We start from the raw sequence: 23522 nt of genomic DNA, 5'->3' as shown, positions 1-23522 counted from the left end.
AGGAAAGCAGCTTGGAGCTGGAGAGAGGCGGCACCAAGCCCTCTGAGTGCTCCCTGGGGGTCAAGCCTCACATTGGAGGTGTCGGCACCTAGTGCAGAAGGTCAAGTGCGGGAAGGAGCTGGCAGCTCATTTCTCCCGATTGAGCCACTCCACGTGACCTGATGGAGGGAGGGAAAAAAATCCAGTTCCCTGACTTATTTAGCAGCACCTCCGGCACTGACGCTCCCAGGAAGAAAATAATGACGAAAACCAGCCTCACTGCTATGGCAACAGCAACCACTTCCGACTTAGCCTCCTGACTAAAGGCCTGGCGGGGGAAGCCTGCCTAGCTGTAGTGGGGGGCGGCAGGAGCCCCTCCTCTAGCGCTGCAGGATCCCCCTTCCCTTGCTGTTGCAGTCCTGGCTCAGCTCCCAGCTTCCCCACTTCTCCCAGCAGAGAATCACGGCAGCCGCCAACACCTGGACAGCCCTTCACAGCTCAACCTGTGATTTATGCGTCCCTCCTGCAATGTGGGGCTATTAGCCCCACTGGACAGATGAAGGCACTGAGGCTCCGAGAGCTGATGGGCGGTGCCTACAGCCTGGTATCCTTCCCTCTGTTCTGCCCTTATCCCATCTGGCAAAGGTCTGTTCACCTGTGCAGGTATCCGGCTCTGACTCATCCATGGCACAAAGGAATAAATGAGTGGAAGGAATGTCACCCCCCGCCCCCCCCCCCCACCTCCAGCCTGTCCCCTGCTTCCTCTCCTGGGAATCTATCTGCACCGCAGGGTGGGGGGTGCCCTGTTCTGGTCTAGCCCAAGAGGGCCAGGGTGGGGGTCATCTGGGGCCGATGAGAGCCTGCGCCCTCAAAGGGGTGTCCCTAGGTGGCTGGGCTGAAGTGTTTCCCTTCAAAATGCCTGGCTCTGAACTTTAACGCTAGTATTCACAAGGGCTAATATTTCCTACGCACTAACACTGGGCCAGGCTTTGTGCCGAGCACAAGCAGAGTGAGGGATGGGCTGTGGTCCCGCTTCTATGGTGGGGGTGCTGCGGGGGTACAGCCTGAGATCTCAGGGCTGGAGCAAACCTTGGTGGCCTGACCCCAGAGCCTGAGCTTTTAACAGATACCTGCAGCCCCCAGGAGACTTTCTCCCCCTTCTCCCATACCCAGGCAGGCTGGGAAGATTAAAGGGGGGCAGAGGAGCAGAGGGGAGGGAGCTGAGCTTCAGCCTGCAATCATTTCCTGGCCCTGGGCCAGAAGGCTGCAGGCAGAACCTGTTGGAAGAAGAGGGGCTTGCTGTCTGCGGGAAGGGAGGGCCCCTCCTGGGAACTGAGCCCTGCCTCTCTCCAGGCCTGGGGTTCACAGGAGGAAGGAAAGGGGAGGCATGGCTGGGGAATACCTACTAAGTGCCTCTGCTGAGCCCAGCACTTCACAGGTGGCATTTCGTTTTATCCCCAGAGTGACACTAAGATAATAGCTAACGCTTATTATATGCCAAGTGTCTCTTGAATGCTTAGCATGCTTTGATTCATTTAACCCTCACAGAGACATGGCAGGTAGAGACTGAGATCATCCAAGCTTTGCACACAGGGAAAGCGAAGCGCAAAGAAGAGAAGTAACAAGGTCACACAGCGGATGCAGATCTGAACCAGGTCCCCTGGCCCCAGAATCCATGAGGAACAAACTTCCTATCCCACTAGGGCAGTGGCAGCCCTATTTTCCAAAGGAGGAGAGTGAGGCCCTTTCTTGAGGTCACCGGGTGTCGGGGGGAGGATCAGGTCCCATCTCCTGGGAATCTGGGAATGTCTGACTTTCTTAGTGGCCCCTCCTGGACAGACAGCCACCTTTGCCACTGCTCCCCAACAGCTCCTGTCTGGCAACATCGAGAGCATGGGGAAGGGTTCTAGCTGTATACTCTTGCTCACAGCTATCCAGACTGAGCAGAGGGGCCAATTGTTTCCACCTACCCGGGACAGTTTATTTTTGTTCAGGGTATTTTTGTCTGGAATCACACACCCAACCACGATCCTTTCCAGAAATGGCATCAGCCCGCTTCCTAGAACAGTTCACGAAGGGCTGCACGACCTTCATGGACCTCTGTGTACCCATCTGTACAAAGGGCTGGAGGGCTGTTCTCGGGGGACCCTCCTGGCCCCCACATCCCCAGATTCTCTGCCTCAGAGCTTCCCATTTAGCAAACGGTCATGGCTCTGTGCCTTATAGGCGTGCCGCCCTCCAAAGACTGGTTATGATTTCTGTTGGCCGCATCCTAAGTGTTGACTAAGTGCCGGGTGCTGTGCTGAGCGCTCTCCAGAGTCTCGCATGGAGTTTGCTCAGTGGTCCTAAGAGGATGGTACAGTTATTTCCATTTACAAGAAACAAGTCAGGCTGAGCAGCCTGCCCATGCCCAGACTCCTGGAGACCAGCAGCAGGAGGGTGGCTCACTATCACCTGGTACAGCTGGGAGGGTGAGAGCTGATCACATATGTCAAACATCTGGCCATTGCAGAGGCCCCCACCCTCCATCCTGACCCATCCAGCCTGGGGAGCCTCACAGTCCAGCCTGTCCCGGTCGGCAGCCACAGTGTGAGTCTCTCATTTTGGGGCGGAGGGGGGTGGTCCCTGTGTCCTTGGTGGCCTATCTTGGGGATGATAGCTAGTGGCAGCTTGGGGACAGCAGCCTGCTCAGATGGCTCATGGGGCTGCTGACAGCATGATCACCGTCGGAGGCAGACCAGGCACCTGGGAGCCTCTGCCTGCAGCCCGCCCCGAGTCCAGAACCTTCTCTAAGATTTGCGGGTCTTCAGGACCAAAGCAAGAGTACCAATACAGCACCATGCATCTAAATATTTAAGTTATGAACCAAACTAACAGACCCTTAAATAAAATATGTCCTCTCTTCCCACCTAGACACATAAAGGTCTGGAAGGCCAGGCTGTGAACGCAAATTCCTCTGACTCCCTGGGGTGCTGTGCTAGAGCCAGCCCAGGCGAGCAACCCCACCCCTGGCCCCCTTCTGGGCAGGGGCCTAATATGCAGGTCAGGACACCCTTGGACGCAAGTGTTGGCAACATCCACCCCCCACCCCCACAGGCTGTCCTCTGGAAAAAGCCCTGGCAGGTCCTCAAAGTGGGCTCAGGGCTGATTGGACAGGGGACTGGCATCCGTTGTGAACAAACTGGCAAATCCTCACTGGAGACACATTCCCAAAGCAGTCTCAGGCCACACAGGGGCCTGGGCTCCGGGAGCAGCCCAGGGGGATGTAGAGAACTCGGAATTTCGCATCGGGAAATCCAGGCCAAGCCCAGCTCATGCCTTGCTTGCAGACTGGTCGACGCCTCCCTGACCAGCGTCTCTAAGAGGCCCTGTGCCTCCCACACCACGGAACCCCCAGCACCTAGCACAGGGCCTGGCCCAGAGAAGGCGCCAAGGAATAGCAGACTGGCTGAGCGAACGAAGCGCCTTCGTGATTATTCCGCCAGGCTTTCCGTCGGCTCACAGGGGCCAATCAAGCATCACACATTCACGGCAGGCCAGATGGCTCAGACCCAGAGCGCCGGTCCAGGGAGAGAGATTCGAAGCGGGAACAGAACAGATTCCAACAGCATGACGCCCACTGTGACGGATATGGCGGGGACAGGTGTTGTCAGAGCCCGGAGGAGGACGTCCGTGTGTGTGTGTGTGTGTGTGTGGCGGGGGGGGTGGGGTGCAGGAGGGCAGAGAAGCTCCAAAGAGGAAATGATGAGTGAGCTGGCCTTCAGGAGATACAGAGGAGAAAGGGCGTCCAGAGACCAGAACAGCAAATGCAAAGGCACCGAGGCATGAGGTGTAGCTGGTGTGCTTGCGTCACTGTGGCCTCAGCTCGGGCACCGAAGTGGTAGGTGTTAGGGTCAGCAGGCCAGCCTGGGCAGCGTCCCACTGGCTAGACCGAGTAATTCTCACCGTGGGGTCCCCGGCGCAGCGGTATCAGCGGCACCTTGGAACTTGTCAGAAACTCAGAGTAAGGTCCAGAAATTTGTATTTTAAGAAGCCCTCCTGGTGATTCTGCGGCACATTCAAGTTTCAGAAACACCACATTAGCACTTCCTCCCCAAGACAATGAGGAGCCATGGAGTGTTGTAAAGAGAGGGAAGGAGGATCAGAGCTGCACTTCATGATGGTCGCTCGGGGAGTCTGGTCAGGGGCTGGTAAAAGGCCCACGTCTGAAAGTTGGCCCCATGTGGACCCTCACCTCCAGCTGGACAGTGTCAGAAGAATAATCTATCCGCACAGGTGAGGGACTGGGCCACCAGGAAGTCAAGACCTTTGCTGGGCACAGGGCCTGTTGCCAGGGTGACCACCTGTCACTAGGAGAAACAGGGCAGCGCCCTACGGAGGGTCAATGAAGGGGAGCTGGTTATCATGGCAACCTCCCCTCAGATGGGACAGGGTAATGGAAGGAGGCCTGGTTGTCTCCAACTACCTCACCCCCGTTCCCAGGAGGGAGCACCACTGACCCCACCGTCCCCCTCTGCCTGCATCTAGCTCCTCATCCCCTCCTCTGTCCCTTGGGCCCCAGGTGGCAGTCTCCCCCCTTCCCTATCCTGAAGCCACACCCTCCTTGTCACAGCCTCAGGGCTGGGGGCTGTCTCCTTGGTTACAGCCCTGGCTCCCGTGGTATCCATGGTGATCTTCTCTCCGGAGGCCTGAGACCCTCATCTGCCAGGCCTTCACCTTCCTTTGCCAAGGCTGGTCCTGGGGGCGGTGACTCAAGTCAGTGGCAGGGCTCCCCCACTCTCCCCAGCTGACACTGGGTGTGGAAGGAGGAACAAGAGGATCCAACGTGTTACCTTCAACCGGGAGCTGGATGCAGAAGGCACATTAAACAGCTTGTCAAGGCCTAACTTGAAGCTCAGGGGGAGAGCAAATCACACCCACAAACCTGGTAGAGAACAAAGCACAAGGAGTCTAGAGTCCCACAGGCCAACACCGTGTTACCCGGGGCAGGCTCTGTGCTTCCCCGAGCCTCAGTCTCCCCACCTGTACATCGGAGATAATATTAGCATCTACCTCCTAGGGCTCCTGCAAGACTGAGGAGAAGCATCGGAATCAAGAAGCACAGTGCTGGGCGCCTGAGTGGCTCAGTTGGTTAAGCGACTGCCTTCGGCTCAGGTCATGATCCTGGAGTCCCTGGATCGAGTCCCGCATCGGGCTCCCTGCTCAGCGGGGAGTCTGCTTCTCCCTCTGACCCTCCTCCCTCTCATGCTCTCTGTCTCTCACTCTCTCTCTCAAATAAATAAATAAAATCTTAAAAAAAAAAAAAAAGAAGCACAGTGCCTGGCACCTCCTTGCATCCTGTCCTCCCGCTCCTTGGGGAGGAGGGAGGAGCCTCTCTCCCTGGCTCCTGGGTGACCTCCCTCTGCTGGTGGGACGCCTGGTGGGGAACAGCAGCGGCTCTGGGGTCAGCAACACTCCACAAACACCGACTTCCGGTACAGTTATTATTACTATGAATCATCTGGCGGTGAATGGAGTCCTGCCTGGCAAACTGCTTCCTCCAGGTAATTTACATTTCCCATTGTCAGCGTAGTCTTCATTCGCTATCATCTGATGCTGGGATGTTTTCTAGAAAGCAGGAGCCATATTGTGCTTCTCAGTTTTCCTGCAACGCCCTGGCCCAGGCCCTGGCAGGGAGCACCCGCGAAGCTCAGCACGGGAGGGACTTGGAAGTCATCTGCTCTAACTTAGCACGCAAGCAGAACGCTCTGCTCCCTAGTCCTCCCGAGTGCTTGAATGCCTCCAGGGATGAGGTCCTTATTCCCTGCTGCATGTGGCCCGGTGCCTAGGACTCCAGGGAGGCTGAGCAGGAGCTGAACGGGCAGGTGCAGGAGTGGGGGCTGTAGGGAACCCCGGGGCCACCCCCACCCCCATGGCCAAGCGGCCCCCCTTCCCCTCCCGCTGAGAGTTGATAATAGGAGTGGTTCTAATTATGCTCTAATTGCTTTCTTCCAGGCGGTTTCTCTGGAGCCAAGGAGTTCAGAGTTCATGAATAAATGAAGAGGGAGGAAGCGGAAAGGGATGTTTATTGATGCACAAATCTCTACGTGCCAGTGTCTGCCCCACAAATGCTTGGGCATGCGGTTGTGTGCGGTTCTGAACACGCACACGCGCGCACACTCCAGCCCCAAACCTCTCTCTCCTAAGGACCAGTACCGGGTCGAAGGAAGGTAACAAGAAGTCTCCTAAATTGGCTTTAGGTCGCAGTCCCAACTCTGTCACTGACTTGCACTGTGGTCTTGCGCAAACCCGAGTTTTCCCACCTGTATGGTCCAGGCAAGAGGCAGGAGGAACACTTACAGCTCCATGCTGGTGGGGGCCCTGGTGGGGATGGACGGGGCTCTGGACTCAGAAGCCTGCTCGGCTGCCCACCAGCTCTGAGGCCCAGGGCCTCAGGTGCTTCCTCTGTTAAATGGCAACGATAGGCTGTGGGTTACCAACGGTCACCCAGGGCACAGAACAGCCTTAGGCGAGGGCCTGGCATAGAGTAAGCATTTGGTGAGCGGTGATGTTACCACCCTGCACAGTATAGACGGGTGCCTTCATGACCAATGAACAAACTCAGGCACAGAGAGGTCAAGCAACTAGCCCCAAATCATGCATTAAGTGACAGAATTTGAACCCAGGACCTTCAGGCCTCGAAGCCTCTGTGCTCCAGTCTTGGTTCTCCACTATGTCTGATTCATCTGGCACTCGGTAGGTGACCGCAATAATGGACCAAATGACAGAGAAATGTAGGCGGGAAATGAGCATCAAAAACAGGCTCTGTTTCCAGTGACCAGGGCAGGAGTGGGCTGATGTAGGTAGAACGAGGCCAAGATTTCTTTCAAGGTCAAGGCAAAGTGCTGGGTCTGAGGGACCCCAGAACTCGGTGCCTCCTCAGCAGCTGGGGCCAGGTGGGGACAATGGGGATCCTTTGTGTATGTTCGTGGAAGGAGATCTTTTTACTCCTTTGTGACACCCACTAAGAAGCCAAAAGCCTGGCTTTTGGCATCAGGCAGAACCCGCTCTGCCACTGCCTTGCTGTGTGACTTTGGGCAAGCGACTGCAGTTCCGTGAGCCCCAGAGCCCTCATCTAGGTAATGGGGATGACAAGGGTCCGCCTTTGGGGCTGCGGCGAGAGTGATAGGAGAGGGCCCAGGTGAGGCCCTATACTCGAGGCTAAGAGTGAGGGCTTGGAGTCCGATTGCCTGGATTTGCACCCCAGCACCCCTGCATGTAAGTGCTCACGGCCCCAGATGCTGCTTCTGATGTCTCCCCCCACCGGGGCGGAGCAAGGGGGAATGGGCTCCTACAGGTGAAGCAGTTACAACAGTAGGCAGTGTGGCCGAAGCGCTCAATGAATCTCTTAGATTACACGCATGAAGACACCCTGCAGTCCATTTCACATACTGGGAAACAGCCGCATAGAAGGGCAAGGACTGGTCCAAGGTCACAGAGCCAGTTCACGGCAGAGCCAGGCCCATGTGGGAGCTGGCTGTATGCAGGGACACTGTCCACACCTCAGTTTGAATGGATAACCACTCAAGACCCTTCCCAGCCCCTGAGCCAGCCTGCTCAGGCTTGGGGACTCGGGACTGAAGCTCCCTTCTCCTTGTCTTCCCTGCAGGCTCCAAGCAGCGGGGTGTGTCAGAGGGCAGGAAGGGTGATCCGCCTTCCTGGCCTGCCCCGCCGGCCCCTTCACTCCAGGGCTGGCAGAGGCCTCAGAAACAATCCAGGGGCCCAGGACTGGAACAGCATTTGTCAGCCCTGCATGGCGGTGGCGGGCTTGTCTCCATGGCAACAGTGCAGCGTGAAGGCATCCTGGCATCATTAGGGCGCACGCTGAGTCGTATAAACAGAGGCTGCAGTAGATTACACGCCTATTATGAGCAGTCTCGGGCTCTGAGCGCTGGTAATTATGCCTAATTGTGCATTTAATTGTGTAATTGAAAACCCGCATCTCTGATTCAGGCTGGGGCTGCAGAACCTCCCCCCTCAAAAAAAAAAAAAAAAAAAAAAAAAGAGGTTTAGGAGCCATCACTACTCTGAAAATCCCAGGGCTGCCTCCCCTTCTAGGGCAAGGGGTAGCCAGAGTAGACTTGGGTTAAAGAGCCTACAGACTCCCATGTCCCCCACTCCCTGTGCCAGGAGCTCAGCCAGGATCTGTGGTTTGGGATGGGGTGGCAAGGAGCACGCTTAAGGCAAAGGGACGTGGTAGGAGCCCACAATTTCCATTATTCATAATAGATACCATTTTGTGCTCTGCCACTGTCCTCTCAGGACCTAGAACCAGCATCTGGTGGTTCCAAGGGACCTGGATCATCATCAGATCCATTACACGTCCAAGTAGTCATCCAACTTACATACAAATTCTTAATCACTGCCAGTGACAGGGAACTCACCACCTGACTGTCAGTCTGCCACTGCAGAGCCTCTGTAGATAACTTGAAAACCACTGATGGAGTTCAACAATCTCCTCTCCAGGTTCCTAGTTTCCCAGACTGGAGAAAATGAGGCCCAGAGAAGGGCAGGGCCAGCTCAGAGTTGCACAGCAGGTGAGTTCCAGAACCCTGGGATTCTGACTTGCAGCTGAGGGCATATCTTGTGCCCTAGGGTGACTGAGCACCTAGAATTGTACCTGGCACTTTGTGGGTGCTTCTTAAGTATTTGCTAAATACAACTCTGGATAGGGTTAGCTGATGGCAATTCTTACTCTCTCACCCAACAGAATTGAATCTTTCTGGAGTTCAGGAAGCTGATCTGCAGTGGCCCGGGGTTAGTGATGGGTCAGAACCTCCTGCTCTAAACCTCTGCGGTCTGAGACTCGAGTTTGCAACCAAATGTGCCAAGTGGGCATTTGGGATGGGGACAGTATGGACACTCATTCAAACAGAAGACCGAGGAAAGAAGAGGGCACATGAACCCCTGACAACCTGGTACCTGGGTGTGAAGCCTTGGGCAGGCCATTGGAGACAGAAGTGTCCTCCTCCGCTCAGAGCCTCAGCCTCACATCACCACTGCCTGCAACAGGAGGGGCTGGGCTAGCAGCAGGTCTGGGCCCTCCCTGGGAAAGCGCGGGCCTCATTGCTGCCTTAGAGCCGGAGAGGTCCTCTTAGATGATGAGTCTGGGGGACACAGGGGGCCACATCTTCCTCTTCGCTCCCCTTTGAATGAGTGCTGGGCTCTGGGTCCAGAGAGCCTGCATTAATTCAGGCCACCCTCACTACAGTCCCGTGAAGGGGTGCTATGATTATTCCCATTTTACAGAAGAGAAGACTAAGGAACAGTAAGGCCAAGGCCACATAGATTTGACAGAACTGCCACTTCACTTATGTCTTGTACTGACTGAAAAGGGGACGTGTTCCCTTTCCTACACCACAGTATTTAGATTCATAGAACTTCATGTTTCATTTCTGGAACATTTAGGAGTGTGAACCCTTTGTGAGCTTTACTCAGCGTATCTTATCTCAAAGGAGCCTCCTGACAACTCTCCGAGGCAGATCAGTATCCTGATCGAGAGACATGCAGGTGGGAGCTCAGAGAGGTGAAGTGTTTTGCCCCAAGGTCACCCAGCTACAAAGAGGTAGAGATGGAACTCAAACCCCAGCCTGACCCTAAAGCCCAAGCTCTCCCCTGTTGACCTCTCTCCCTCTGGTTCACCAGCTGCTCTGAGAGGCAGAGGCCCGGAGGCCGGGTAACATGTTCAAGCCTGCAGCCACAGTAACAGCTCTTCTAAAACCTCGGGGCACGGTGCTCGCTGGGGGAAGTGTTTCTGATTCACCAGCCCTGTGGGCTCTTGCAGACCACAACTGGTTCCATCGCCTGTAGCCTGGAAATAGCTTTTAATAAACACATTTCTACGGCGCCTGGCTGGCTCAGGTGGTAAAGCATGCAACTCTTGGTCTCAGGGTCATGAGTTCGAGCCCCACACTGGGCATAGAGATTACTTTAAAAAAGACATTAAAACAAAACAAAACAAAAAACACATCTCTGGGCTCAACTTGCTGTCCCATCACCCATGCCCCCCTGAAGCCTGAGAAGAGAAGAGATGTCAATGATCACAGCTGACCATCTCCGCTTGGTCCAGATTTTACAAGCATTCTCAACTCTTTTTCCCTTGATGACTCATCTGAGACCCAGGCTGTATCTTCTGTTTCCTTGGTGACAAGTCACTTCATGCTTCAGGCCTCCGTATGCCCATCAGTAAATGGGTATAAAACCACACCTATCTCACAGAGTCTTTATGAGGGTCTCCAATGCAGTTAATTTCTTGCCCGGGTACCTCTCCTTCAACCTGCCTCATAGCAACCGTAAACTCGGCACAGTGAGTGGGGTGAGTAGAAATGGGGGACAAGCAGCTCAGCAGATCTGGCACCTAGCCACAAGCCCTAGTGGCTGAGGAAAGGGTTAGACTTGTCCAGCTGCGACCGTGCCCAGCATCCCCACCTCCTCGGGGGAGCAGCGGGGCATGCACCGTGGAAGCCGCCGAGACCTAGGTCTGGGTTTGAATCGCCGTTCTGTCCCCGCCCTCCACGTGGCCACGGATGATTGAGACAGTAACCAGGGACAAGGCAGATAAAGCGCCTGGCTCACTGGAGACACCAAACAAAAGGAAGTCGGAGCTGCTGTTATTATTTCCCTCTGAACCGTACACTTCCCGCATAAAGAAACTAAGACTTGAAGAGTTTATGGAAATGACTCTGACCCCTAAGTCCCCCAAATAAAGCCACGGGGTAGGGGCCGGAGTCCTGACTGCTTCACAGCAGGGAGGCCGAGGCTCAGAGAGGGGAAGGGACTTGCTGGAAGTCACAAAGCAAGGCAGCAAGGTCCGTCTGAACCCCCGAGGTATTGCTTGTAACCCCGGTGTCACATCTCAGAGCAGCTGCTGTTTGTGGGGTGCTTATCCCCAAACCTCACACCCGCCTGTCCCTGCAACAGAGCCAAACCAAGGCCATCCCCTGGGCCCCCTCTTCTCCATCCGCCTTGCTCTGCCCACCTCATAAGGGTCTCGAGGGCTGTTTGGCCTCAGTCTGTCCATCGGCAAAAGGGAGCTGACCACCGCAGAGGTCCAAAAGGGTATGAGGAACAAAAAGGCTCAGTGACCGAGCCGACGTGTGCTCTGTGTTCCCGACTCCCACGCCTGGCCCAAGGGCCTGAAGCACCCAGAGCAGAGTGGACCCTCCCCAGGAGGCCACCAGCTTGCAGGCACAGCTGGTTAGGAGCACAGGCCCCCGCAGGAGCCCATCTCCCTCCAGTCTCTACCATCACTACCGCTAATAACCACATCAATCAGGTTGACCACGTTTCACACCATTACTCGCAGCTCAGCAGGAAGCTACATCTTTTCCCCCTCACCCACCACCTTCGAGAAGGCAAAAGCTTTCCAGAAGGGAAGAGAATGAAACCGACATTTTTCTGAATACCTACTATGTGCATGGCACCTGGCTAACCCCTTTTTACAACTCTGCAAGGTAGGAAGGCTAACCCCTTTTTACAACTCTTTGCCGGAGGAAGAAACTGGGGCCCAGAGGAGTGAATGCATGTGTCCAAGGTCACCCAGAGCGGGGACGAGAACGGCCATGGCAGTGATGTATGACTGAGCGCTCACTGGCTCGCAGTGCCAGGCGAGTGATGAGCCTACTGAAATATTATCATTTTCAGATGAGGAAGCTGAGGCTGGAAGCAGGGAAGAGACCTGCCTGAGGTCACACGCTGCACAAACATGAGCCGTGGACTGGTGCCGGCAGACAGGTGGCTCTCAGCTCAGGCAGTAAAGCGCACACGGCCTGGGTCTGTCACTGGCTAGCTTAGAGACCTCGGGCAAACGTCGTCACCTCTCTGAGCCTCAGTCTCCTCATCTGAAATAGGGGAGAGCGAGAACATCCATCCCGTTGTGCGGAAGAACAGTGAAGATAAAAACAGTAAAAACTAACATACCAGGCACTCTGCCAAACGCTTTACATACGTAAGCTCATTTGGTTAAATGAGGTAATGCATATAAAGTGCTTAGCACAGGACTCCAGAAATGGGAGTGATAATGATGATGATGAAGAAATTGATGAGGATTCCTTTGGGCACATCTCCTTGATTCATCTTCTTACAGGAAGAACAGGGTGGCCTGTAAGATTTCAGGAAGGAGATGGACCCGGAAAGAAGAGGAAGTTTGGACAGGGGAGGGAAAAGAGGAGCACCTAAAAATTAGGGAGCGAATAGCATTAAAAAGGTCAAGATAATACACCAAGTAGAACTCGGGAAAGGAAGGGACTCCGGTGTTCTACAGAATGGAACCAGACTGAGACGCCCTGGAACCTCCAGGCCAGCCCAGACATCATCCCATAGTCCCAGATGGGTGGGACTGGCAGGACCCCAGCGACACAGAGCAGTGGTCCTCCCCATTTTACAGATGGAAAAACCAAGGTTTGCAGTGGGGAAAAGGCTTGCCTGAGTTCACAGGATGTTAGTGGCACAGCTGGACTTGAATCCAAGCCTCCTGCCTCTCAGCTCAGAGTCCAACTACCTGCTGCTTCCCACAAAGGAAGAGTACAGGGGGGTACCTAGACATGTTTGGACCACAATTCCAGGAAAGCATCCCATGGTGTATATATTAACATAACAATAAGAAGCTATAGTTTACTGAATGCTCACTCTGTGCTTGGCATGGTGCTAAGTTCATTATATGCATTTACTCCTCACAACAACCCTAAGAATTGGCAACCGTTTATATTATCACTAACAGATGACAAAACTGTGGCTCAGAGAGGGTAAGCCACTTGCCAAAGATCACACAGCTAGGAAGTGACAAAGCCAGGACTCGAACCCAGGTCTGTCCTATCAAACTCTAGAGCCCTGTCCGTACACTTGTCCACCTGAACGGTAAAGCCCCCACTTGCTCCTGCTACCCCCCAGGACACACTCACCCTACTCCCTCACCCACAGCAAGTCTATCCCAACTACAGAAGAGTGTCTAGAACTAGCCTGTTTTACTGTAATGATTAAACCCCATTCAAAAGAGGAAAAATGACAGTTCCTCTTCTAAAGTTTGCAGCTGAGAAACATTTAACAGCCTTTTCCTTCTCGGCCTCTTTCCACTGGGTGGGAAAACAGGCTCCCTTCTCTTTAGGATGATGTCAGGCTGGTGGAGTCCAGCCTCCAGGAGTACATGAGAAGCTGTCAGGCAGCAGAGGCTCTTGGGGGTTAGCGTCTGCTGAAGGGACCCACTCTGCAATCTGCCCCGACAGAGCAATAGAGGCAAGAGAGGAATTTCCAAGTCCCTCCTTGAAACACCCCTTTCCCCCAAATTATCTCATGCAACTCCCACAAGTGGCCCGAGGCCACCCAGCCAAGTTGTAGGAGAATCAGAATCCCAGGTCTTGCCTAACTCCAGAGCCCCTTAAGTGGAAGGGCCAAGCTAGAGAGAGCTCTGGAGGCAGGTGAGTGGGAGGCAGGGAGGAGTAAGGATCTCCTGAGGGCCCCCGATTGCTCCGGGCCAGAACTATTTATATTTTATAATAAAGAAGGCAACAGAGTATGCTGGCCAACTGCCTGGCTTCAAAGCCTGGCTCCTAACTATAGAACTTTGGGCAAGTTGTTTTATAGGATCATTATGAGGACTGAATAAGTTAATACATGGAAAAGGGCTAACCAGGGCACCTAACACCTAGTAAGTGCTGCCCAAAGCTAACCACGGTTTGCAGCAGCAGCAGAGAATGGGGCAGACTGCCAACAGGGCTTACCTTTGGGGTGTGGGACTGGGCTCAGAAAGAAATGTACCTTTGTGTTCGGCTCTGTTCGATTATTTATTGAATCATTTTTTACAATAGGTGTCTATTACTTTTTTAAGAATAAAACAAAGTCCTAGTTTAAAACTTAAAAATTAACAAGCAGGAAAAAAAAATCCTCGGAAAAGTTTCATCATTTCTTGGCATTTTCTATTCCTCAAAGTATATAAAGGATGTTTCGACTGTGAGCCAGGAGTTGCCAAATAACGGATTCATTAATTTATTTTACAAATATTAATGGAGTGCCAGGCACTGTTCCAGCTGCTGGGGATTTAGCTTGAACAAAACAGATCATCTCTGCCCTTCTGGAGCTTCCATTCTACCTGATTTTAATTAATCTGCTCTGCACCCCTCAAGGATGAGCAATTTACAGAGAGGCGGACCAAGGCGGCCCAGGGAAGGGAAGTCACTTGCCCTGCATCCCACAGCTGGGAGAAGGGCTCCCAATCTTCAGGGCCTGGCTGCTTCTACCACTGCCCAGGAGGGCAAGGCTGCGGATGGCAAGTTTGGGGCTGGCGTCCCCGAGAGGAGAGAAGCAAGATGAATGAGGAGGTGTGCACATCCAGGCTCCAAGCTTCACTCTGCATTACTGTACGCACCTGTGCTGGGGGAGAAGCGAAGCTGCGAGCAACAGTGGAGACCAGACGGTGGAGTTCGGCATCAGTGAGGCTCACAGTCCCCCACCTCACACCCAGCCCTGAGCTCTGCCCACCTGAGTCCCCGTGCACCTCTCTGCCTAGAGGCTCAGCTCAGCTTCAAAACCCCCCTAGTTGTCAGGCCCGAGCTCTAGGATGGGCAGGAGACCCCGGGCTCCCCTTAACCCGCTCCCCAAATTCACCTGCCAGAGCTTGTACTGAAGAGAACTGGTTCTCTTCAGCCTCCAAATTCACTCCACTGGCCTCCGTGAGGCAAGAACCTGAGTTCCCTAAACTGGGGTGAGGCAGAGTTTCCCCAGATGCTCCCCTCCCCGCCAGAGCACCCAAGGATTCCCCCCACCCCACCCCTGCCCGCGCAGGCAGAGGGGCTGGTCCCCGCCCATGACGCTCAGGTGGAACCCACGGCTGATGGAGAGCCCCTGGCTGCAGTGGCCACAGTCAAAGCAGGGAGGGCGGCCAGCACCCGGTTTGTCAGACTGGCCCAGGACCCGGCAGTTCCTTGTGACCCTCTCCCGAGAGGTGGCTCTCCATTCCCAGGCCTGCCCAGTCAGGAGGGTGAAGGCAGGCAGAAACAGCACAAAGGAGGAGGAGGGAACGGTTCTTGGAGTCTAAGATCCCAACACATAGATGAACGGGGACCAGAAATGGTTAGAGATCCAGAGACACACCAAGGAGAAAGCCGGAGACACACAGAGGAGCAGAGACTTTGTGAGAAACACACGGGCACAGACCCGGAGGAAGGGAGAGCCGCGCAACCGAGGAATCTAGAGGAAAACACGGGGCAGGGACCTCAACGGCTGCAGCGAGGAGCCCGGGACACACCTCCCCGGCCCCCAGCGAGCCACAGTCCCACAGCAGGCCACTCGCAGGGCGCGGGGTGGGCGGGGGAAGCGGGGGGACCGGCGCGCAGGACGCACTCGGGGACCGGGGAGCGCCGGGCGAGGAGCGCACACAAAGAGCCAGCCCGGCCAGCACGAGCAGGCTCCGCCCGTCCGCTCCGTGACTCCGGCCCACCCCCCACCCGGGACTCGCAGCAGACACGCACGGGGACCCACGGCCCACCCGCGCGCCCGGCACCGCGCCCCGCCGCGCCCCACCCGGCCCCGGCCGCCCGGCGCTCACCAGCTGCAGGCAGCAGAAGGCGACGAGCGTGCAGCGCCCGCTGCACTTGCCCATGGCTCCGGGGGCCGCGCGGGCCGTCCGCCGCGGCGCCCCTCTAGCTCGGCGGCCGCCGCCTCCTCCGCGCCGCGCGGGCTCCGCGTCCTCCCAGCTGCGCGCCCCGGGCGGCGGGGCCGGGCGCCTAGGGCCGGGCCCGGGGGCGCCGGGTCCTCAGGGCTGGGGCCGGCCGCTCGCGCTCCGAGTCCATGGTCCGTCGGCCCGCGCCGGCTCTGCCGCGCCGCGCCTCCTTTGTCTGGCCGGCCGGCCGCCAGGCGCGCCTCCTGCCCCGGGGCGGCTGGCGCGGAGCGCGGAGCGGGGAGCGCGGGCACCGAGCGCGGCGCGGCGCAGAGCAGCACTGCCCAGCTGGGGCAGCCGCCCGGGCGCTCGGCGGCCGCGGCTTCCCGGCCCCACCACGTGGCTCCGCCGCCGCCGCCGCCGCCGCCACCGGGAGGGAGGGAGGGGCGGGGCGGGGCGGCCGCCGGAGCAGAGAGGAGGGGAGAAGGGGTAGGGAAGTGCAGGGTGGAGGGAGAGACCGGGAGTGAATGGGAAGAGCGCAGGCTTGGGGGCTGACGGCCCTGGGCCAGACCCGGACTTCACGGCTCACGGGCTGTGCGACCTTGGGCGCGTCACGCCCCCTCTCTGGGCCTCAGCTTTCTTAGCAAAGTGGGAATAACGTATGCTTCAGAGTTGCCAAGAGGGTGAAAAGCAGTTGTGCGACTAAAGCACTTAGCCCTGTGCCTGGCCTCCTGAGGGTGCTGGAGCACTCCTACCTCCACCCTGTCTCTAGGGCGCCAGGGTTCCAGCCTTGGCCCTCTCTTTCCACTCTGGTTCCCAGTTCTGCTCCTCATCCCAGCCTCCCTCCTGAGTGTCTGCACATGTTCGTCCTTCCCTCTTTCCTTCTACTGGCATTTACTGAGCCCCGACTGCATACACACCCCTGGGGGACCCGGAATCCAGAGATGAGCACTGCAGCGCTGTTGCAGAACCCGCTGAGCTTCCCAGTCCAGGGGACAGACAAGCTCCCAGAGGTATGAGGATGAGATGCCTGATGGCAGAGACAGAGGTCCTCCCAAAGGGCCGTGGCCAGCCCCTAACCCCCACTGCAGTGGGTAGAGGGAGTCAGAAAGCAGAAGACTGCCTTCTTCCAGATGCCTGGGTGGTTCAGTCGGTTAAACGTCTGCCTTCCGCTCAGATCATGATCTCAGAGTTCTGGGTTCGAGCCCCGCATCCAGCTCCCTGCTCGGCTGGGAACCTGCTGCTCCTTCTTCTTGTGCTCTCTCTTTCTCTCTCAAATAAATAAATATTTTAAAAATATTTAAAAGAAGGAACAGAAGGGGCGACTGGGTGGCTCAGTCGTTAAGCGTCTGCCTTCTGCTCAGGTCATGATCCCAGTTTCCTGGGATCGAGCCCCGGGTCGGGCTCTCTGCTCAGCAGGAAGCCTGCTTCTCTCTCTCTCCTTCTCCCACTCCCCCTGCTTGTGTTCCCTCTCTCACTGTGTCTCTCTCTGTCAAAAAAATAAATAAAAAGAAGAAGAAGAAGACTGCCTTCTTAAAAACACCCTGAAAAGCACTCAAACTTCCAAACATGTGCCAAATCCATTTCATCCTCCCTACCTCCCTCCTAACTTCCTATAGTCACCTCCGTAGTTCACATCACTCAGGTGGGAATCCCTGTGTCATCCTCCGGGCTTCTCTGTCCCATCTGACCATTCTGTGAATGGTACCTTCTCACTAATATCTATGAAATTCCTACTGTGTGCCAGGCTCCCCGCTAGGGGTAAGGGGATGAACCAGTCTCTATAGCCACTGAGAGAACAGTCCAGCGAGGGACTGTCATTACAACAAGAAAACATACACATAAATACATAATGACAGACTCTGATGAGTGCTCTCAAGGACAATAAAGGGTAAAAGAGAGCATAAGGGGGCACATTCCAGGTGTGGAGACCAGGAAGGGCCCCCTTGATGAAATGGCGTTAATACTGAGAAGACAATAGGAGGGAAGGAGAGGCAGAGGGAGGAATAGTGTTTTGGCAGAAGAAACAGAACATTGCCAACTCTCCCTGCCCTCTCCACTCTAACTAGCCCTTCTGACCCAGAGAGCAGTGTGATGCAGATCCAGACCCGTGGTTCTGCATCCAGACAGCCTGGGTTCCAGTCCCAGCCCTGCCACTTGTATGCTGCTCACATAGTAAGCACTCAAATGCATTATTATGATCTTCTCCTGGGACCAGCTGCGTAATTGGTGGGGTCCGCTGCAAAAGGAAAATGCAAGGCTCCTTGTTAAAAAGCTGAGGATGACAACCCAGTGGAGCATGAAACCAAGCCCAGGGAGGGCCCTGCATGCCTGGGGAGACTGTGTACCCCGGAAGCCAGAAGCCAGCCCATCTTCTCCCCAGACTACTAAAATGATCTCTTCACTGTCCTCTCCCAGCCATTCCTGGGCATGCTGCTGGATATTTTAAAATACACAGGATATTCCTGGAGTTGAAACTACATGTGTTGAGGTTTTCACTTGGAATAACAGGCGGAGGTAACAGTGGGAACTTTCCTCAGCCATGTTTGGTAAGTAACAGCTGTGTCCAACCAGGTGCTGTGAATAGACGGGGGCTTCCAGGAGTCTGTGAAGTCCCTGAAATAATATGCAAAGCTTCATGTGAGCAGATGTGCCTTTTTCTGGGGAGAGGCTCCACGGCTTTCATCAGATTCTTCAAAGAGTCTGTTTCCCACAAAAGAATGAGAACTAGCCCCACGAAGCCTCGGCCCAGATGTAATGGTTCTCTAGCAGATCCTCTTTGGGGCCTCTTCCAGATAGAGCCTCTGCCAGCTTCCTCCATGACCTTAACAATGCAATTCAATAATATTAACAATAATAGCTACCATGTATTGAATGCTTACTCTAGCCGGGTGCTTGACATATATTATCTCATTTAATCCCTATAATAGCAGTGGGGTCCACTGGGGCTGTAACCAGCCCTTGCCAGCTCCCGGCTGGATCACATCATGCCTGGGACACCCTGTTCCAAGGCCTGGCTGAAGCACTCTTAAGTCTGTCGCCCGGGACAAAGGAGGGCCTGTCTGACCTCAGCAGAATTAGCTTTTGGCCCCCGGTCATTCCACTGAGTCCAAGCCTTGCCCCGATGAAGCCACACACACACCATGACATCTTCCAAGCTTTGCATGTTTTGTTCTGTCTAGAGAGTGTCTCCCATCTAAATTCTTAGCCCAAAGAACTGGAAATTTCAAATCTCAGCTCAACTGTCACTTCCTTTCGGAGGCCTTCCTTGACCCCCTGTGACCCAGGGTGGTGGCCCACATTTGGGCTGGCAGGGCTGGCAGTGGTCTGTGCTATCTCCCTCAAAGCTTTTACTGGGATTTACTGTAATTATCCAATTTCGCTGGTTTCCCCCAATAGACTGTGAGCTCTCTGCGGATAGCAACTGGGCCATGTATTATCTCTATATCCCACCGGGCTTGGATGGTGTCAGGAGTCAGCAAATATGGAGTGAATGAATGATCTTCCTGGCCCCGGGCTTCAGCACACCTCATGCCCTCTTCACCCCCTGGAAGTCCAGGGTTCTTAGGGGGAAGGCAGTCTAATTGTAGGAACAGCTTTGAAAGACATGGGGGGAGGGGGTTCGGAGTAGGGGATGACGTCCAGAGGGGCTGGTAATAGCCGGCATGAAGGATGACTAACCCCTCAAGTAGGGAAAGACTGTGGGGCAAACGAAGCAGGATTTAGAAATAAATGACAGAGATGATTCAGAGCATAGCCACGCTTCCTGAGTGAGGAGGCAGAATCATGGTCAGCCCTGGAGAGAGGCACAGGAGGGGCTGCTGTGGGCCTGAGATTTACCAGGTGGTAAGGAGTTCCTCCTTTGCCCTAAACCAAGAAGTCACAGGGTCTGAATCTTCCACCATAGTCCTTCTGAGGGTTAACACTGAGAGTTCCAGAGAAAGTTCACTCATGAGATAGCTGAAATGTTGAGCCTATTAATTTCTCCTTCTTCCACGGTAGAGGAAGGAACGTGCTCACTAACGATAGTTTCTGGGGTATTTTCTGACACCAACCAATTCTCCAACACTGGCTGGTTGTCCAATGATTCACTTCAGTTCGGACACTGACTACCCAGAAGGAGTGCAGCCCCGCAGCTAAGGGTCAGTCCCGCAAGACCACCCGCACTCCGCAGATTGCCAGTTGCAGTCTCTGGTCACCCCTGCTTCTCACCAACCAGCTCTAAGTCGGGCGTCCGCATGACCTCCTGCTTAGTTTCCATAATTCACTCGTGAACAGCTCACAGAACTCAGGAAGGTACTCGACTTACCTTTACCAGTTTCTTATAAAGGATACAAATGAACAGCCAGATGAAGAGGTAGGTCAGGCGATGCCTGAAAGGGTCCCGGACACTTCTCTCTCTGTGGGGTTGGGGTGTACAACACTTCCAGGGTTCACCAGCCTGGAAGCTGCTCTGGATCTCATTGCTCAAGAGATTTTATAGAGTTCAGTCCGCAGGGCCTCCTCAACCAGGTCTTCCCAGAGATGAGTGCGAGCAGCTGAAAGTTTCCCCTCTTATCACTCGGTCTGTCTGGTGACCAGCCCCATCCTGAGTCTGTTGGGAGTCCTATCCTAAGGTCCCCTCCTAAGTCCCCTCATTAGAAAAAATACAGATGTGATCCAAGGGGACTCAGAAATAACAAAAGGCAATCCTATCACTGAGGAAATTCCAGGAGTTTTAGGAGATCTCAGAAATGGAGACAAAGACCAAATATATTTTATATGATATCACAATAGCTTACGTCTCTTAAGCATTCTGGGTCCTGTTCTGAGTGATTTTCTCTGCAGTAACTCATCAAACCTCCCAACACACCTTTAAGGTAGGTGCTATCATCATCATCATCCCCTTTTTCCAGATGGGGAAACTGAGGCTCAGAGAGGTTGGAGCACTTGTCCAGGGTCACACACACAACAGGGACATGGCAGAATCAAGATTTGTCCCCAGGCAGAACTACTTGACCTGTAATATTCCTGTTTCGTTCCTTGCGTTTTCAAGCTTTTCTTTTTTACAGAACCTGTTCTTCCAAAGAAATCATACATTTCTAAAACAACAAAGTGGAACTGCTCTGGTGTGTTTGGGGAAAGAGCATCAGCAGCCTGCTCTGTCGGTCTATCCTGACATCCTGCGAAGGCCTCCAAATCAGCACCTCAATCCAAGGTCTCTCAGGGACAACGTGGGAAGACTGCTGGCCTGGATGAGCTTCAAGGGGCCTTTTTGGAAGAGGGGAGAGACAAAGAAGGGGAGAACCTGAAGGGCATAGGGGTTGTGTGAATTCTGTTAAGCCACACAGCACATTAAGAGAGCTGGATCTCAAGACCTCTGGGTCAGGTCCATGACTGTGCCAGGCACTGCCCTAGGAGCTCTGGAATTGAAAATGAAGAGGATAGGTGCCCCCAAGAATCCTCGGGATAAAGGTGTGGGGGTTAAGTTAGCACACTGGCCAACAGTGTGGCATCGTCTGCTGCTTCTTCTCTTTCTTCTTCTTCTTTTTTTCTTAAGTAATCTCTACCCCCAACATGGGGCTTGAACTCACAACCCTGAGATCAAGAGTCAGGTGCTCCACCGACTGAGCCAGCCAGGCACCCCCTCTGCCTATTTTCTTAAACCCGGTGGTTTTGTCCACCTGCCTTCCCTCTCTGGCCCCTGACGGCACCTGAGTTTGTGACTCTTGGGCCTGTGAGGAAGGCAGGACAGACAAGCAGGTAGTTACTAGCGATGCGTAGAGCGGCAGAGCACCTATAAGGTACAGAGCCAGAATGGTGGAGAGAGTGGTTAACTCTGCTTGCGATTAGGTAGTGATAAAAAACGTCAGAGAAAAGGTGGTGCTGACTCAGGTTTAGGCTGCCAGGCAGAAAAAGAAGTGCAGACACACAAGCGCCGAACAGCGAGGTGTGTTTCCGGAGCTATGACCTTCTTTTTTTTTTAACTTCTGCACATACTTTTGACCTCCTCTTGCCTCCTTACTGCCACCACTCCTCTCCAACCAACTGGCTTCAAAATCTCAGTTTTTAGAGCAACTCTTTTTTTTTTAGAGCAACTCTTAAAAGGAAAAAAAAAAATCTCTGCTAAGAAGGAATGGTTGAGAGAAAAAGGAAGAGGATGGAACAAGGTGTCCGTGAACCGGCAGGGTATAGGTCAGGAGACCCCAAACAGCTCGTAGGAAGTGTTGTCTCCTTGTCTGGGGCAGTGGGGGTCCAGAACCCCTAGCACGGCCTCTGTGGACAGCCAAGACAGATCTCCCTTTCCACTAGCCCCTGGTGGCCACATGGGCTTCTAGTTAAAGTCTGCCCTCGGGCCATCTGACCTGGGGACAAGGCATGGCGAGATGGCCCCTCCAATCAGCCCCGTACTTCGTACGCTGGGCCTTCAAGATGCTGTGCTGGAGGCTGCACTTGTCCAGGGGCCCCCCGGGATAGCAAGACGGCAGGGTGAGCTCAGGCCTCCTGACCCCAGGCCCTAAGAGGATTCCCAGTCCCCTGCTGGCTCCCCACCCCTCACCCAGGCATCCTTTCACAACAAATGATGCACTGAACCCTAAAATTACCATCTTAGAGTCTGAGGCAAAGGGCATCTACAACCATAAAACAGTGGAGCTGGAAAAGGGGTCTCTAATCGCGTGGCTCCCAGTGTTAGTGGGCAGACACCTGCACCTGAACCAGGGCCCCACACCAGCCCGGGCTCAGCCCCAATCTCTGCAGCAGGACCTGCTTACAGGTACTTTGTCATAGACTCCCCAGAGATTCTATGAGCCGCTCGAGCCCTCTAAATCAATACAACACAGACATTTCTGAAATGGTCACCCAGCTTCTGCTTGCACACCTCCAGAGGGGAGGAACTCTCTAGGGTGCCATCCGTGGGCAGCTCTGACTCAGTTGCTTTCTTTGTTGTGTGCGAATCTGCCTTCTTTTAGTCCACCTCGTCTGCGCTCTGTACTCTGAAGCCTCCCAGAGTAAGAGCCTTTTCTCTTTTCCAGCGTGGCCATCTGATGTATGAAGACAGTGACCTGTCTTCCCTGGCTCCCACAACTGTTCCTCACAATGATCTTCTGAGAGGGTACCCAGAACAGGAAGCAAAGCCTCGTCAGGTATGGTCGTCCTCCTGTGCAGAGTGGGGAGAAACCTCAGCTGGCCCCCTTTCCGCAAAACCAGCCCAGAGCTGCCACGCTGACTTTCGTGACCCTTTGCAATCTGGCTCCAATTCTTTCCAAGGTTCCTACTCATCTGCATGCCCCCCCACCCCCCCACCCCGCAACATGCTGTCACGGCCTTGTGCCGTGGGTCATTTTTGAACACAACCAATTTGTGGTTTCCACCATCTAGGCTGTACTTCCGGGCTCCCGGCTCCCTCCCCACGTTCTGATCCTCAGTAAAACTTACTCTAACTCCTCAGGCACTGCCTCCTCGCCTGTGGGTATGCCTCTGACGGTATGGATTAGATTCTATTTGAGTTGCTTATTTATATGTCTTCCTAAAACGAGGGCATGAGATGACACAAAGCGCAGATAAATGTGGTACCTTTTCCTGGAGTGTCAATTTTACTTGATGCTCAGTCATTTAAAACATTTATTAATGTAAAACAAGCACAGCTACATTAGGAAGCAGCACATAGTCAATTTCACTAGGAAAAAGGTAGGGGGACTGCTCTAAAAGACCTAGAGAGACAGGGTAGCCAGACACATGAAACCTGATTGATTCCAGACTGAAAAAATAGCTACAAAAGACATTTTTTTTTTAAAGATTTTATTTATTTATTTGACAGAGAAAGACATAGCGAGAGCAGGAACACAAGCAGGGGAGTGGGAGAGGGAGAAGCAGGCTTCCCGCGGAGCAGGGAGCCCGATGTGGGGCTCGATCCCAGGACCCTGGGATCATGACC

At 54.4% G+C, this 23522-nt stretch overlaps 1 protein-coding gene across 1 annotated transcript in view; it reads right to left on the bottom strand.

The window, feature by feature from the left end:
* The window catches only part of NKAIN1 (sodium/potassium transporting ATPase interacting 1), a 38131-nt gene extending 22521 nt beyond the window's left edge, over positions 1 to 15610 (bottom strand). The window contains exon 1 of the mRNA XM_035019001.1: positions 15557 to 15610. Coding sequence (XP_034874892.1) covers positions 15557 to 15610 — 54 coding nt within the window. The remainder of the gene's footprint in view (positions 1 to 15556) is intronic.
* Positions 15611 to 23522: the final 7912 nt, after the last annotated feature.

This window comes from Mirounga leonina, unplaced genomic scaffold (assembly GCF_011800145.1).
Source record: "Mirounga leonina isolate KUSES-001 unplaced genomic scaffold, KU_Mleo_1.0 Mir_173, whole genome shotgun sequence".
In the NCBI taxonomy this organism is placed as follows: Eukaryota; Metazoa; Chordata; class Mammalia; order Carnivora; family Phocidae; genus Mirounga; species Mirounga leonina.
This window is presented reverse-complemented; position numbering and strand designations above follow the sequence as displayed.